Source organism: Eublepharis macularius, chromosome 18, assembly GCF_028583425.1.
Source record: "Eublepharis macularius isolate TG4126 chromosome 18, MPM_Emac_v1.0, whole genome shotgun sequence".
NCBI classification, from domain to species: Eukaryota; Metazoa; Chordata; class Lepidosauria; order Squamata; family Eublepharidae; genus Eublepharis; species Eublepharis macularius.
In genome coordinates this window covers 34,753,384-34,770,832 of record NC_072807.1, presented here as the reverse complement: position 1 = coordinate 34,770,832, position 17,449 = coordinate 34,753,384, and the positions used below count along the sequence as shown (strand labels likewise).

Below are 17,449 nucleotides of genomic sequence, written 5' to 3'. Positions count from 1 at the left end.
TTAGATTTTGGGATAATTGTCATTCAAGTCACAGACCTTTATCGGTGCCGTTAAGTGAAAGTGACTACCCGCCCTCTTCCCTGCTTCATGGGTTCACTTATTCTAGTTCTTTTGAAACCTTAACACGACACTAACATCCATTTGGGGGTAATTTCTTCTTCAACCCCCCCACCCCAGACAATCCAAATCCAAAAACAAATAATAAGTTTGGGAATTGAGAAATCGGCTCCGCTCTCGTAGGCCATTTCTGCTCACGATTCAGATGAAAGTGTGTGTGTGTGTGTGTGTGTGTGTGTGTGTGTGTGTGTTTTCCACCATTGCTTGCAGGGAAGCACAAAGTGTGGTTTTCCTGTGAGAACATGCATCTTTGCAAATGTATCTTCCTGCACACTGGTCTTGAAAGAGCTCTTCAAGCTGAGGAAGCAAAAGGCAGGCAGCAAAACCGAGCTTCGTCCAACTGGGGCGATGAGGCTTCACCGGGGACAATTGCTAAATCGGGTTTAAATTGGATTCAGGTGGCGGATATTTGAGCCTTCCGTCATGGAGGAACTGCTGAGGAATCAGCATGTGCTTATAAGGTCAACCTAGGAGTGGGATGTTGTAGACCTGTTCCACTAGTGATGGTATTTTCACCTGGGGAGAAAGGCACTTTTTGCACCAGGGGAATATTCTTTGTGCCACAGGAAACCACCAGAATGGGTCAGCAGGATCCAACTAGGGTAGCCAGGCGGGGCGTACAGATCTCCCGGAATTACTACACTACAGAGATCAGAGTAATTCCCCTGGAAAAAATAGCTTCTTCGGAAGGTGGGATCTATAGCATTATTCCTCACCGGGGTCCCACCTAAGGACTCTTCCTCCCGCTTATGTGGCTCTTCCTCCACTTAACTTGGAGGAAAGCCTCCTTAGACTGGAGGAAAACTTCAAACTTGAGCCCAAAGACATCAATGTTTTAATAAGTGCCCGGAGAAGTGATCTCCAACTCTCGAAAGCTTGCACCTTGAAAATCTTGTTGGTTTTTAAGGTGCCACTGGACTCAAATCACGCTGTCCCACTGCAGACCAACACGGCTACCCACCTAAAAATATTTTAATAAATAAACTCAGCTCAGTGGAGTGGAGTGGCAGGATAAGGTTAGGAGCCACCCGAATAAGAGCCTCTATTTAACTCAGAACCCAGCCCTGTAGTTTATTTTGCATATTCATTAATCGCCCCCTCCTCCCCCCTTCTAGGGGGTCAATCTTCCACTAAACGGGAAATAGTTCAAGATTTCCCCCCATCCGTTGCGATGAGTCTATATAAAGCATAACACAGGAAGTCTTTACAAACCATGTTTCCCCCCCTGCTAGTGTGAGTCACAATTTCTGTCACTTTGAGAACTGTCAGTGAAATCCTGAGCGGAGTTATTCCAGTCTAAGCTCATTGAAATCAACGGGCTTAGACTGGAGGAACCCGGTTTAGGATTTCACTGTGTGTTCTGAACACGTTTGCTGCAGCCCAGAACGGTTGAGACAACCTTGGGTCATCTTCATTCTGTTCAGAGTTTAGGAATTTACACACGCCAGGGGGGCCCCTGAAAAGTATCAAGGGGAGGGATAACCAGTTTGGAATTCAAACCCCGCAGCTCAAAATCTCTAGAAATTCTCCATACTTGGAGGGGATTCAGCAGGCGAAGCCCCCAGTCCTTTTTTTTTCCTGTGACTGACTCTAACTTCTCTCCACATTACATAACTCCTGGAGAATATTAGGCCTCATCAAGCCATTTTAAGTAAGGTTTGGTGAGAGACACTGAGAGATCTCTGTCTTTTGGTGCTACACCTCTGAAGATGCCAGCCACAGCTGCTGGCGAAACGTCAGGAACTACAATGCCAAGACCACGGCCATACAGCCCGGAAAACCCACAACAACCATCGTTCTCCGGCCGTGAAAGCCTTCGACAATACATTTGGTGAGAACGTTGTGTTTTTCTGCATACTTGAGGAGCATCCCGCCCCAAATAGGTAGACCCCTTGCCTTTATAGACAAGGTTCAGTTTAGCAGCTTTCACCATCCACATAGAGACTAATACGTTTTCTTAGATATCGTGATCGCAGGCTCTTGGGTCAAACTTTTTGACCAGCTTTTGACCAAAACATGGGCCATTTGAGCCGAGATAATTGTTTTAATATCATTTTTAATCCTGAGTATTGGTGTGAACTACCCCTGGTGATTATTACTTAATAATTCCCAAGCAGTTTGGGAAGTGGCATTGTAAAAAGCTCATGGAGGCCTCAAGGGAGGGAGGGGGCACCATTTTTATTACAGTGAATAATGTTTTACTGCTGAAGGACAGCCTAGGTAATTTCTGATAATCGGAGTGTGGCTGCAAAGGTTGATTTTTTTCAGTTTTTTTTTAAATTAAAATTATCGGTATAGCTGGGGCTGAGAGGCTGACCCAAGGCCACCTACTGAGCTCGTGGCAGGAGTGGGTTCAAACCAGTAGAGAACCCAGGCTTTCAACCGAACCCAGTTAACCCAGCCACCTGGGTTAACTGGAAGGAAGCAAGGTTTTAGCCCCAGTTAAGCCACCTGGGTTAACTGGAAGGAAGGTTTTAGCCGGGATCACACAGGCGGCCTCCCAGCCCCCCACGCTGCCTTTTGCCTGTCCCACAAGACAGGGGGCGAGCAGCAAGCCAGCTGCCCCCTGTCCTGCGGGGCAGACAAAAGTGGCGCCAGGGGCAGACTCCCCCCCTGTCCCCCCTCGATCCGGCCCTGCCCAATGGCAGCAACTCTTCAGGGTCTCAGGTAAAGACAGATTTTACCCAGCTCCCGCTACCCAACATCTTATTCTCCTGAAGATGCTCGAGGATAACCTGGGACCTTCTGGACACCTTCCAGGTGCTGTTTGATTCTTTGCTCTGAGTGCAACATCCCAAGCGGTTGCAACGTTTTCAATTACTTCTGCGGGGGAGGATCTTTTAAAGCACTTTGAAAGGCAATAAGTTAATATGATGCCTTATTCGAACAAAAAGGTTGCCTCCTGTGCTTTTACGTTTCCTTTGCTACTTTTGACAGTCGAAGAGAGAGAAAAGTGACATTGAGAAAATCATGCCAAAGGCACCGTTAATTCAAAACTGGTCTACTTCGGAGTTCAGTAGACCCCCTTTTCATATTACGGTTTATATTCTCGGCCAGATTCAAGGGCATGGCTTTTCTGCCGACCTTTCCTTTCGCTGGGGGTGGGGTGGGTCAGAGGACTACAAAGGCCAGATGTCCCCATGATTGATCGATATGTGCCCTGAATGATGCCCCCAAGATTTATCTGATGTATAGCTTAAGGTGAAAAGATTAATAAATAGACCAGTCCGGAAGGATCCAATTAAGAAATTGGTTTGGGAATGGACTTGGGGAGGGGTGACCTGTTAGGTTTACAGGGCATTTTTTTTACCAAATGGCCTTGACTCCAAGCCTTAACTCCGGTGACCCCAAATCTCCATCCTTTTTTCTCTGATTACTCCATTTCTTATGATTACACTTTGCAACAGACGGCTTCATTACCACCCTCCCACTCCACAGCAGCATGTTTCGTGACCCCCCCTCCCCAAGCAAACGTCCTGGTCAAAACAAGCCTATGCCTTCTGTTTGTCCTGTCTGGGGCCTGCCTTGCAGAAAAGAAGTTCTTACTCACAAGTTCCCCTAACCTGGACAGGCCAGGTGAGCCTGATCTCGTCAGATCTCAGAAGCTAAGCAGGGTCAGCCTTGGTTAGTAATTGGATGGGAGACCTCCAACAAAGACCAGGATTGCAGAGGCAGGCAATGGCAAACCACCTCTTGTTAGTCTCTTGCCACGAAACCCCAGGGGTCACCACTGTAAGTCAGTTCTGACTTGAGGGCACTCTCCACCACCACCACTTGCAAGCTAACTGTCTCTTTACACAGGGCATCCTAGGATGTGAAATATCTCTGAAAATATGCCCATTTTGCCCTGCTCCCAGTTCTGGTTCCATCTTCTGATCTCTACAGAAGTCCCCGGTAACCTTTTTATAAAAGAAACACGATTCTATCGCTGTTCCGATTCCTACATCAGTCTGGAAAACTGAATTCGAACACGGCGTCCTACACAAGGTCCAAGCTTAGATTATTGAAATGCGCAAATTGTGGTTCGGTCAGTTTGCCATATGAGTTACACCAAGGTTCTGGCAATGGAAAGAAACATATTACATTTGATCTGGGAGACATATATCCCCCAAACCCTTGGAGATATGTGTCGGGGGGGGGGGGCAGTGAATGGCCATCACATTTTTCCAAAAAAAAAGCTAAGGGGGCTGTCACATGGCACAGCAGAGAACTGTGTAAGCCGCTGTGTAAGGAATGGAAGAGCTCTGAGCGGTGGCAAGATTGCAAACAGCACTGAGTTGATGCACCCATCGGAACTTATACTTTTGGCACGGACGATTCAGGGAATCTGTTGTTCGGATCAGCGGAAACCCCGCAACGCTTAAGTCACATCCAAAATGGCTTACTTGATTTCCGTTTGACCTCCCGCTTTTCGAGCAATCTGCACCAGCTCCTTCCCATACCGTTCTTCTGCTTGTGCCCTGTTGACAAAACGCTTTGATTTATTTCAAGTTCAACGTACGTGCTTTCACGTCCAGTCCTTTGAGGTTTGTACCGAGCATGATTGGGGAAAGCAGTGGAAACTCTCCCTCCCCCATAATTCTTACTGATTCTGGGGCCCTGGGCAAAAGTCAGGTTGGGACCCCGGAATCACTGCCACCACCCTCTTCTCCCACACCGAGCCATGTGTAAGTCTGCTTTGTGCATTCAAAACCGCTCGTACATTCAAGTCTTTAAGCTTGCTCTCATAATGCTGACATTGATAACATTTCAATGCATGGCAGACTAATGCACAACGGAGTTGACTTCCATTTAGGGTGAAGTAGATGCTTTAAAATGAGACTCCGGTAGTGTGGAGATGCCAAAGATTGAACTTTGGACAAAACTTATTCTACTGCAGGACCACGGCTAGATTCGCTTAGCAGGTGTCCCAAAATGAAAAACAGTATAGGGAAGGATGGTTGTTGTGGATTTTCCGGGCTGTATAGCTGTGGCCTTGGCATTGTAGTTCCTGACGTTTCGCCAGCAGCTGTAACTGGCATCTTCAGAGGTGTGGCACCAAAAGCATAAGCACAATTTCAACAGGAAAGAAGAGACTTTAAGAATGAATAAAGCATGGTTTCCAGTCCTGAAAAACACCAAACTAACAAAATACTCTACATCCTACAATAGCCCTGCAGAGAAGATTAGCATATCAAGCACCAATCCATATGCAAAAGAACCTCCTCAGGATACAGTGAAGCCTCCCTCCATTAGCATTTCACACCCTGGGAAACGCTTACAGGATGACTCAGCCCAAACCGACCTCCCAGAGTAGGTATAAATTACCTGCCAACATCTTCTCCACACTGTGACACTGAGAGATCTCTGTCTTTTGGTGCCACACCTTTGAAGATGCTAGTCACAGCTGCTGGCTAAACGTCAGGAACTACAATGCCCAGACCACGGCTATACAGCCCAGAAAATCTACAACAACCGTCGTTCTCTGGCTGTGAAAGCCTTCGACAGTATAGGGAAGGGGTTAGAAGGTTAGACCAAAATCTGGGAGACTCAGATTTGAATCCTTGCTCTGCCATGGAAGCTCGCTGGGTGACCTTGGGTGAGTCACACTTACACAGCCTAATCTACCTCACAAGGTTGTTGTAAGGATAAAAAGGAGGAGAGGAGGAAAACATGAGTTTGGGTCTCCATTGAGGAGAAAGGCGAGGTATAAATGAAATGAAATAAACACTCAAGAAGCATTCTCTTGCCCTGTGAGCCATATTAGTCAACCCAGTCTCTTTTCTTTCCCATCCCATTCCACCCTTCTTATCTCTCCAGCACCAATACAAAGGCATCATTTCCACTGATTGGGAGAAATCTTTGCTCACATCTTTTAAAATAGCTCCAGATCTAAGGCAAGGGGCTGTGTCACCTTTGACTGTATGGTGATTCATTTAGCTGTACAGTGTTTGTAATTTTTTTTTACCATAAAAGATTAGCTCAGAAAGGACAATGAACTAGGTACAGAGCCCTGGGAATGAGAGATTTGAATTTCTCTGGTTGTAAATTTGATTCATTGGCCGATCTGTGCAATTCAATACATGGTTATCTAACTATCCATTGAGGGAAGAGCAAGAGTTCACAGATGCTTCTCTTAACCATATGCTTTGGACAGGGCCAGTTATTCAGTCCTTATGGGAGGAAGCCATCATTCATATTGATTTTGTATTAGAATATGCATTTATTTTTGAGGATGTTCAAGGCTTTTTTTCTGGGAAAAGAGGTGGTGGAACTCAGTGGGTTGCCCTCGGAGAAAATGGTCACATGGCTGGTGGCCCCGCCCCCTGATCTCCAGACAGAGGGGAGTCCATGCTGCTCGGCAATCTAAACCCCCCTCTGTCTGGAGATCAAGGGGCGGGGCCACCAGCCATGTGACCATTTTCAAGAGGTGCCGGAACTCCGTTCTGCTGCATTCCAGCTGAAAAAAAGCCCTAAGGATGTTTATGTACTTTTAAACTATTTGCCTGTCCTTTGGAACTGATGATCAATGGAAATGGAACCCTTGTGCTCTTATAGTTGCTAAAAGACTTCAACATTGGGGAAAAGCCCACTTCCCATAACTTATTGGACTGAAGACCTTATAAACAGATCAATATTATTTATTCATTTATGTATTTGCCATATACGCTGCAGCGCCACCATATTTAGTGCTCAAGGCGGTTTACAATATTCAATAACACTGGGATGTATCACATATAGACAGCAATTGCACATGGACATTTTTAGATATTTTGAGACTTTTTATAGACGCTTATGTATAGATTTGGCAGCATTGTTTTTATTTTATTTTTGTTTTGGATTTTTTTGTTTTGCACGAATAATTTTTTTTAAAAAATTCGCAGACTTTCCTTTTTTATTACCTCTGTTTGATTAAGTCCTCCACATCCTTACACATCTTCCTCCCGTCGAGCAATCGCTGTAGAAGTGCATCGTATCCAGCGTGAATAGTGAATTCTTTGCACTGGGAAATGGAAATTTTGAATACCCATTAGCAAGCATAATCCCTGACTGTTATCAATGACAGCAGGATGGGGTGGGGTAGGGAGTTATGAACCTGTGTATGATGAAATTTCAAACAATTCTATCGCTACTGCAGAATATGGAGTCTTGAGTACGTTTCCTTCCAATGTTTAAGTTTCCAGACCTCCTGGCAGTGACTATTTATCAGGAGACATTCAAGCAATCCATTGTAAGTCCTGCCCATATGTGTGTCCTGCCCTATTCTTTACTGCAAGTGGAAGAATTTTGTGGAGTTATTCAAGCTCCCTGAGTAACATTCACAGAACTCACGAAGGCTTGTATGCGTCTTGTTCCAAATGCAAATCAAATTCTTTTCAAAGGAGTTTGCTCCCATGTAATAACAACTAATAATAATAACTGCACTTATATACCACTCTTCTAGACAGATTAGTGCCCCACCCAGAGCGGTGAACAAGTTAATTTTATTATACCCATAATACAGCTGGGGTTGAGAGGAGGGGCTGACCCAAGGCCACCTACTGAGCTCGTGGCAGGAGTGGGAGTCGAACCAGCAGAGTGCTGATTCACAGCCAAACCAGTTAACCACTGCGCTACAGCAGCTCTCAGATAAATATGCCCCTGAACTGGACTTTTATAGTTCAGTGCTATGGCAATTACAGATGTGTTGGTCTCAGAAAAGCCCTTTGGTTGTACAGTGGTGAAAATGGTATGGCTGATGGAAGGCAAACGGTGTCTACGTGCATAGGATCTTTGAAAATACACATCTGCCTATCCAGACAGCAGTATAATGCCCTTGGAATATGCTCTTTTCAAGGAGATCGGAGAAAAGCAGGTTTGGGAAAGAGTGTATTGAGGATGGGGAAAGGAAGATTGGAGTACAAAACCGTGTACAGTCCCCCCAAAAAACACTCCTGTTTGGACAGCAAAGAGGGGCAAAAACTCCCTGTGGGAGCAAGCTTTCACAAAATCTTAATGTAAATACATCAAGCACCCAAACGACAGAGTAGGAATTCTTTCCAAGTGATCTGATAGCAAATGACATTTATTCATCTGATACATGAGTAAGAGAGAGAACTGCTGGCATTTGTCCTTTTTAAAGGAGGTGCCTTCTCTCTTCCTTCCTTCCTTCCTTCCTTCCTTCCCTCCTTCCTTCCTTCCTATTTAACATCCGGCAAAGGAAAAATTCTGTGTAACTCCAAAACTTTAACTCAAACATCGTGAAGTTTGATTGATCCTAATAAAGGCATCGCTTTGCTGTCCCTCTCAGGATTTTCCCCATAGTTACAGAACTGGCTTGGGGATTTTGACATACATGCGTCTTGAGGGCACGTGGATTCTCTAATTCATCTCCCTCTCACCCTCCCTTTCACAGCCGTAATGGGGGTAGCTGAACCTCTGAGGCTTAAAATTTACTCTCATTCAAACCTCTGGAAACTGCAACATCCTGAGATCAACGGCGCTTTTCTCTCTGCTTTGTCACACACTACCTCCTGGCCTTTTCTCTCTAATAGGCAGGGCTTTTTTTCAGCGGGAACGCAGTGGAATGGAGTTCCGGCACCTCTTGAAAATGGTCACATGGCTGGTGGCCCCGCCCCCGATCTCCAGACAGAGGGGAGTTTAGATTGCCCCCTGTGCCACTTGAGCAGCGCGGAGGGCAATCTCAACTCCCCTCTGTCCGGAGATAAGGGGCGGGGCCACCAGCCATGTGACCATTTTCACCAAGGACAATTTAAACTTTAAAAAACTCCCCCCTTGTTCCAGCTGACCCACAGTGACATCATTGTGCGGTCCTGAGTTCTACCACTGAGTTCCTCCACTTCTTTTCCAAGAAAAAAAGCCCTACTAATAGGCATTCCAACCAACATGCAATGGGATGAAAGGAGGAACAGGGGAAAAAAAGAATTAACTGAATGGCCCGAGCTAGCCACAATACCCTAAAAATCCAAAATATATAGGTGCATGGATAGATATGGATTAGATTTCTTAAGAACAAATTAAGCCAGGAAGCTACACAGCCTGATTCACTACAAGGTTTCAAGACCGGCTCACTCATATCTTTTAAATTAAATTTAAATATTTACATAAATTTAAATACATACATTAAAGAATATTTGTTGTGTTTCCTTTTTCATTCCACCTAAAGGTGTTCCTGAGCAATAATTGTACATAATCTGAAATGTAATAAAAGATTCCCCTTTTCCTCCCACAATCCCATTTCCTTTAATGGCCCCCTTGGAGCCAGATGATTGGAAGAAATTTATTTCTGCTCTGCCTTGCCGCTAAAAAAAAAAAGTCTCCAGGGCAGCTTCCATATGTGATGCAAAATGACAATAATGTTAAACGAAAGAACAGCAGACCTGCATAAAACAGCACAAAGTAGGAGACAGACTAATGCCAATAAATGCACAGTGGAATTCTAAGCAGAGTTAACCCAGTCTAAGCCCACTGAAATCAACGGGCTTAGACTGGAGTAACTCTGCTTAGGATTTCACTGTTAAAATGGCCCTGAAGCAGAGTGGGGCGAGCAGCCCCATGGTACTAAAGCAGAGGTTTGGCCTCCCTTGTTCCTGGCAGCCCCTCGGCAGTGGCCCTCCGGGGCCCTGCCCTATAAATTGCATGGCCAGTTCACCCCTAAAAACATTAGATGTTATTCACTGCATGGATAAATAGGAAACACACAAGTAGATTTGAGAACCAGAAGCCAAGCTTCATACTCAAGAGGACGCTTCTAAGTAAGTCTGCGATACTAGACGCTTTTGGAAAATATTTATATGCTATCTGTTATGCCTGACAATAACAGAAAATTCATATACATAAAGAGGAGGGTGTCGCGACAGAAACAGTAAAACCCCAAAGTGCCAACCACAAAGCAACAAAAAACATTTAAAACTTTTTCTAACAATGTCGACGGTAGCAAATGAGAAAACAGCAGCCCGTAGGTGCCTGCAACTCCGTCTCTTTAAAGAAAAAATATAACTCGTCTACAGAAAGAGAGGGAAAGGAGATGCTCCAGTTGCCAGCCTCAAGTGGAGCAAAGAAGTCTCCCAAAATTACAGCTGATCTCCAGGCTTCAGAAATCGGTTCCCCTGGAGGAAAAGGCACCTTCGGAGGGTGGACTTTATAGCATCGCATCCCAACTGAGCTCCCTCCCTCCCAAACTCTGCCATCCCCCGGCAATGTCCCCAAATGTATAGTAATGTCCCAAGCTGCATTTGGCAACCCTAGGAGATGACATTCTGGCCTCCCTGGGGAGGGAGAGCCATGGAACGAGGGCCCACTGTAGAGGAGGCCCTGTCTCTAGTATTAACCAGCCACCATGCGAACTTCCAGCAAGCTACAGACTTGCCCCAAACACCCGTCTGATGCCAAGAAAGCAGTAGATTATGCCGGCCACCGTGCACACAGTTTCCTGTCAAGACAAAGCTAGTGCTCCAGGTGCATTTTGCAGCTCTGCAATCAAATCGTTGAGAGTGAAATCAAAAATAACAGGTCATAATGCAAACCTACGCTTGCCATCCCAGGTTGAATGCGGGAGATAATGGTGGCGGCTTGAGTGTCCGGCTGCTTCTAGTGTCACCCTTTGATCTCCAGCTGCATCACACACCCCTTAGAAGTGTTTTTTTTTCCAGTTGGCTGATTCATCGGATGGAAATCAAAGCCTGACGGCTGACCGTTATTTTCCCCAGGGAAATATCATTGCATTTGAGAATACGTGAAGCTGGTTTGGAATGAGTCAGACCCCCAGGCTATAGTGCTTTCATAGCCTGGATTCAGTCCCCAGTGTCTCTGTTTATGGGGTCTCTAATAGCAGTACTGGAACCTTGACTGGTGGCCAGTGTGGTGCAGTGGTTAGAGCAATGGACTGGGAGACGATGCAAGGCCAGCTGGACTTACCTTACAGGGTGTTGAAAGAACAAAATGGAGGAAGGGGAAACCCATGTATCCCACCCTTGAAAGAAGGATAGGATCAAAACTGCTTTCCAAGGAGATGCCGGAAATTCCACTTGGGACTTTCTACATTCTCAGGAAATGTGCTGGAGAAGATTTCTTCCCGAGACCTTGGAGAGCTCTTTTCGGCCCAGCTTTCAAGCAGAGAAAGTTTATTGATTTGGGGGATGAATCTAGAAGCAGGGAAACTCTGTTCCCCCTCTCAAATTGAGCCCCAGAACACGTGCATGGCCGGCCGGTTTTCACAATAGTTTCCCCACATTTGCGTGTCCCGAAATCATTCCAAGATTCAGCCGGTAAATGCTATCCAAGGATCGACTACCACCACCACCACTCCACCGCCATGTTCTCTTACCAAGAGCTTCCCAGAGAGAGAACCAAAACATTAGGTCTTCATAAGTAATTTTTTTTAAAAGCTATTGCAATATGAAAGTTTTCATGCACATTCTGTGGTCTGTTACACCCTTGCAAAGGAAGTGAAGTGGCTGTACTCCACGTCAGTTGTGCAGTGCAACTGAAATACTCGGGTTCTGGTAATTGCTACATCCTGCTATTGGCCAACTGATTCATTTCAGCAAACCGAGCCATCCACAAGTACATTAGCAGACCTCAATACTCTACAACAGTCTCCCTCCACTGTTCTGGAAAGCCAAGATGGTCTTTCTACTTGACCTGAAAGATGCACTAGAAAAGCTGGGCCATCCTGCAGTTATTATCAGTAAAATGAGCTTTGCTAGTGTGCAAAAAGAACACACACGCACACACACACAGCTGCCCGAGATCTGTCATCATGAATGCCTACAAATCAGTAACGAATTTCGCATATGATGGAAAGGGGGCAGCTATTCAAGAGACTCCCCAGAACTCTTCCTTCTTTGCTATCAATCCATCTTCCAGGCCTGTACTACACACAGCTGGAATACAATTTCAAATTTTGTGTGACATTTCATTTGGGAAGATTTTTTGAAAAAAACAGACACACACAAGAACTTTAAATCTTGATCAGTTTTGACCTAGAGAATCTTGGCAAACTGAAACATCCCATTAAAAACAGACAACCGAAAAAAGAGCAGAGATCTTAGCCTATATTTTCCTTGGGGGTAGCAAACAACTTTCTAGGAAAGTAGAGAGACAGAGGCGGGGTGTGTGTGTTTGAGTGGTTTACACCGAGGTAATTGTGCCACACACACACACACACACACACAACACACACACACACACACCACTTGTGCCTTCTCTGGGAGGGAAATGTTGAGGTCATTACTGCACATTCGCACCCAGCTCTCAGCTGTCACAGCTGGCTGGCCTTTGCAAAGAGGAGCCGTCCACTGCTATTTCCAGCGGTAGCTGCTCTAAATAGTTTCAGTGTTTTTTTTGGGGGGGGGACAACCACAACCACTGAGGACTACCAGATGAGGGGAAAGATGCAGAGGTGGCTGGGAGGGGAGGGAGCTTGAAGGTGGTTCTCCTCCATGGCTGTCAGCCCCACTGAGTTCAACTGCGCTGACTTCTGCATAAACATGTATAGGCTTGACCTGTAAGCTATGCTACATGCAAAAAGCAGGGAACATGCAGAGAAGAGGAAGGGGTTGGAAAAGATGGGTGATGGCAAAGGCAGCTATGGCACTTCTAAGAGGCCTTCCAAAATCAAAATAGTTTTACTTAACGGCAGAAAACCAAAAGGGGTAATGGGGTGAGGGGGCCTTAAGGTCCCAAAAGGTTGGTATGACAACTCAGAAAGCCTCATTAAATGATCACGCCTCATTAAATGAAGGAACAGGGCCTCCCCTGAAGGGATGGAGACACACATCTGAGAAGAGTGTTTCCATCGGACGTTTTCTGGGTGATCCCTTCTTCCTGCCTCATGCTTTGTCGTTTTTTTATATCTTTGTTTTTATTTTTTTATTTTTTATATTTATATTTTTATAAGTATATTTATATTTGTTTGCCTATGTTTTTATATCAGTAGAAAAGAGCAAGATACCTGGTACCTGAAGAAGTGAGCTGTGACTCACAAAAGCTCCTACCCTGCCACAAATTTTGTTAGTCTTCTAGGCGCTACTGGACTCTTTTGCTCTTTTCTACTGCTACAGACAGACTAACACAGCTACCTGTCTTGATCTATCTCCGTGTTTCTGTGGGTGTATTTTATCTTTGGTTTTAAAGATATGTTGTTGTTTGGTTTGTAATAGGTTGAGATGCATTTTTATTATGTATGTTTTTCCTCTGTTATACCCTATTTTTTTGCACAGAGGCGGGCAGAAAGGCAAGGTATGAAATTCTGTAAATTAAAAAAAAAGGCCCCCTAAGGGACATGGAGTCCAGAGCATGCAAAGCCTTTTTTGAGTCAAGACTTGGTACCTCTCTGGAACCAGCTGGCTGCCCATGCAGAAAACTTAATGCAAATTCTGACCCATCTTTCTTTTTTCTTAAGTGGGATGCTACATTCCACACCACCCAGAGCGGCTGAACCATCTTCAAGAACAGCCCCACAAGCAGCAGATTGTGGAGGTCCAGCCAGGACGATACCAAAGCAAGTCCACACTAAGAAACGGGGCCTCCGGTTTGGGTGCTGAACACAGAAGTGTGGTGAGCATCTCTCTTGGACAGGTGTTTCAGGCCCCCCCCCCCCAGGCCAAAAGCTGGCCTTTGTACAGTGCACCGTTCTCCTCCAGTGGCCCTTCCTGGTCGGGGCACTGGTGCTGAATGAATGAAGGCCCATGATCAGAGAGACAAGTGTGGCTCTGGTCCAATGCCTAAGAAGGAGGGATCAGGGAAGTTGCTTTCTGCTAACATAATCGTAATAATTTCAAGCGACTCAGGGGTGAGATGGAAAACCAGGGTGGGGCAATCTTACATGATCTCTTTTGAGTTTTGCATAAAACACATGGTTAGCATGCGAGTCTTTTTCAAGATCAAGGCTACACACCAGCAACAGTTTTATAGATGTGCTATAAAAACAGAAATGTAAAAGGTTAACACTGTTGTAATTGTAAAAACAGATCTATGTACCTGCATTTTGGAGAAATACCCCTTGAGAGTGGTTTTTATTTTTTATTATTAAATTTATAGTCCGCTCTCCCCGCAAGCGGGCTCAGGTTGGATGTTCATAGTAACCGTGAATTCTATGGAACCACTGGATTCTCTGGTGTTAAATAATAATAATAATATTTGATTTATATACTGCCCCTCAGGAAACTTCATGCCCACTCAGAGCGGTTTATGAAGTGCGTTATTATTATCCTCAAGACAATTACCCTGTGAGGTGGGTGGGTAGGGCTGAGAGAGCTCTGAGAGAGCTGTGACTGCCCCAAGGTCACCCAGCTGGCTTCAAGTGGGGGAGTGGGGAATCAAACCTGGCTCTCCAGATTAGAGTCCTGCCGCTCTTAACCGCTACACCAAACTGGCTCCCACCACCACCAACAGCAACAACACACACACAGATGAGCTTGAGTATTTGGGAGGACCAGGAGCGCTCAACAGGTGCATCCAGTTCTCCCAGCTGTCAGTTTGCAAGTGTGTGCCCCCCAAATACTCCCACTATAAGAAAAATCCCTGATCTTCAGCACCTGGGATTCATTGCATTCTTGAATTAAACGATAAAGCTTCACCTCTTATCCCTGTGAAGATTTAACACCAGAACTGAACACTTACCCAGAAGTTATCTTTAAACTGCAGCTGCGTCATGATGATAAGACTGGAGCAGTTTGCTTGGGAGCACACAAGTTTTCGAAGGAGGTGCGCTGCTTGCGCCCTGGAGCAGAAAGAGAAATGCTCTCCTTTTTTTTACAACTTGCAAAACAGCACTGGGCAGTTTGAGGAAGCCTGCTGTATGGTGGCTTTCTGAAAGAAAAAAGAAACAGAGGACCAAACTTCACACGTCTCCCCCCTTCCTCTTTCCCTCCTCTGGCCCCACCCCCAGATCTCTGCTCTCAACCCCATTTCAATTTCTGGCAACCAGTGAATATATTGAAATGAGGAAGCAACAGAGTTGTTGACGCCTTATCATTTAGGTGCAAATGAGACACACATTTTTAAAAACGACAAAACGGGGTGGTCTGTGCTCACGAAAGGAATGGGTCTGTCTTAAAGAAATGAAAGCACTGCAGAAAGAGAGCTGAGCTGGGTAGCACTGCTGTCAGCCGTGCAGCAGGTGTTGTTATCTTGATGCAAGGCATACTTGTGGTGTGTGTGTGTGTGTGATCTGTTGCTGTGGGAAGAAATCTCTTTCATACACACCACGTACAGGAAGCAGAGTTGCAGCGGCAACAGACAAATTTTCCAGCTCTCATCAAAATCAAGGAAACGTCTAGGATGCTTGCTCCGGCTTTGCCTGTCCCAGGCTCAGATTGGCCTGTGGTTTTCTGATGTTGCTGCATTCATTCGGCGCAATTGTGAATATGAATGAACAAGCAAGCACATGCCGAGCACTACCAGAATGCTAATGGAGCACCTTCCCCGATAGCCTGGCACCAGGCGTTTTAGAATGGGATGATTCAGAGCTGCCCAGCCAATGGACCGAGAGCTTCCACCCTCCTTCATTATGCGGTTTGCAAAGCTGAGGGACCATTGCCTGGCTACGTAGTCGAAGAACCAGAACTCTGGAATACATTGCAAACGTTTTCATTCCTCGCAGAAGTGGAAGGAAGTAAGGTGCTATTAGGAAGTGACCCCTTAAGCATTTTTACTCAATAAAAAGGACATTTAATTCACAGTACAGCCTACCAAACCCATTCTGAAGCTGAAGGAAACTCCTGAGTTAATTCACATTTTTATCCATCTCCTGCCTTTCTTGCTGCAACTTGAGGTTGCCAAGTGTTTGCACCAGAGAGGCCTGCCATATATCCATATAAGCAGAAGGCCAGAGGCGAAAGCCTCCCCCTTGTTTTTGCCCCCTTCACAGCTGGTATTGTAGTGCAGTGCCTCTGGCTAACAAAGTTTCACTTAGGTATTTTGGGGAAATAGCCACTTATAGAGATATCCTCCAGGAATTTGTCTCATCCTCCTTTTTAAAGCTAGTGGCAGTGAGTTCCACAGATGAATTATGCATTAATCTGAAGCCCTTTCTTTTGGTCAGTCCCGATTCCATCATCATCACTAACTCTCTGTAAGTCTGCCAGCCTGGAGGATCGACAGTTGTCCTGTGACTTACAAGAATGGGCTGCGTAAAATCAGCACAGTCAATAACCACACACTCCACTTCCTGTCTCACCCAGTGCCGTTTCAACAGAATCTTCCCCGCCCGTCAGAACGTTTAAAAGGTGACTTGATTCGGGAGGGAGGAGAAATGGATTCTCTCTTGCGTCTGAAAGCATGGAGTGAGGAAAAGAACTGGTTTGAAAGGGAGGAAATGGCTCCCACGCAAACACTGACTCCAGCAGCCATATGGTCTGACGGGATGGAGAAAATCAACCTGTTGTCTTGCTCACGATGAACTGGGGCAATATTCCCCCCCCCCATACACACACAAAATCACTCATACTTCCATAACATTCACATATTCCAAATCATACACCTTCAATCCTACCCGTCAACGCAACCCATCCGTAAACAACCAGAACATTTGGTTTGGAATCTGCAGCTCTGGCAGCAAAGCCTATTTCTTTCCTATATAATTCTAGACTTAGCCAGTGTCAAGGAACACCCCTCACCTTTTCAGCCTGAATGCTTGGAACTGCTTTAAAAATGGTTTTTAATAACTGTGTGTCATTGCCCTATATCGAGTTACAGTATTGGGTCATCTAGTTTTGTCTACTTCAATTGGAAGTGGTTGTCAAGCAGAAAAAAAGGGTTTTTCCAAATACCTGGGATCCTTTAACTCAGGGGGTTCCCGACCTTCCATAGCTTACATCCCACCTATCGCTCTTATCAAAGAACCTGGATCCTGCCCTGATAGAAACAAAAAGCCCACTTTTAAGGTGGGTGATTCGCAGCAGGTTCAGGCAGCAGGAGACAGCACATCACCCTTGCAGGGCTGAGTCTCTCTCTACACGAGACATCTTATGCAGGGGCGCTCAAGCGTAGGGAGATGCAATGCTAGCCGGGAAGCTATGTGGCCCCTTCTTACATGCCCAGGGTAAGCTCGATCGCCACCTTGGGGCAGGTAGCAATTTTCGCCAGGCCACTTTGGCTAGGGATCCTGATGGTGTTTTGCCATCTTCTGAGCATGGAGTAAGGGTGTGTGGTGGGCAGGTATTCGTGAATTTCCTGCACTGTGCAGGGGGTTGGACTAGATGACCCTAGAGGTCACTTCCAACCCTATGATTCTAAGCATAGTTTAAAAAGACAAAGCAGAAGCTCTGTCAATTTCACCTCTCTACACAAATGTAGTTTAAAAAGACAGCCTGCTGAGATCACTCCTCAGGGGAATTTCTTAATTTCA

The 17,449-nt window shown here is 45.6% G+C and overlaps 1 protein-coding gene across 1 annotated transcript in view; it reads right to left on the bottom strand.

Moving 5' to 3' along the window:
• PSTPIP1 (proline-serine-threonine phosphatase interacting protein 1) overlaps positions 1–14,890 on the bottom strand; it is a 40,101-nt gene extending 25,211 nt beyond the window's left edge. The window contains exons 1-3 of the mRNA XM_055002680.1: positions 14,722–14,890; positions 6,999–7,099; positions 4,503–4,577 (exon numbers count right to left, since the gene is read on the bottom strand). Of these exons, the coding sequence (XP_054858655.1) occupies positions 4,503–4,577; positions 6,999–7,099; positions 14,722–14,754 (209 nt within the window). The 5' untranslated portion in view covers positions 14,755–14,890. The remainder of the gene's footprint in view (positions 1–4,502; positions 4,578–6,998; positions 7,100–14,721) is intronic.
• Between the last annotated feature and the right edge of the window lie 2,559 nt (positions 14,891–17,449).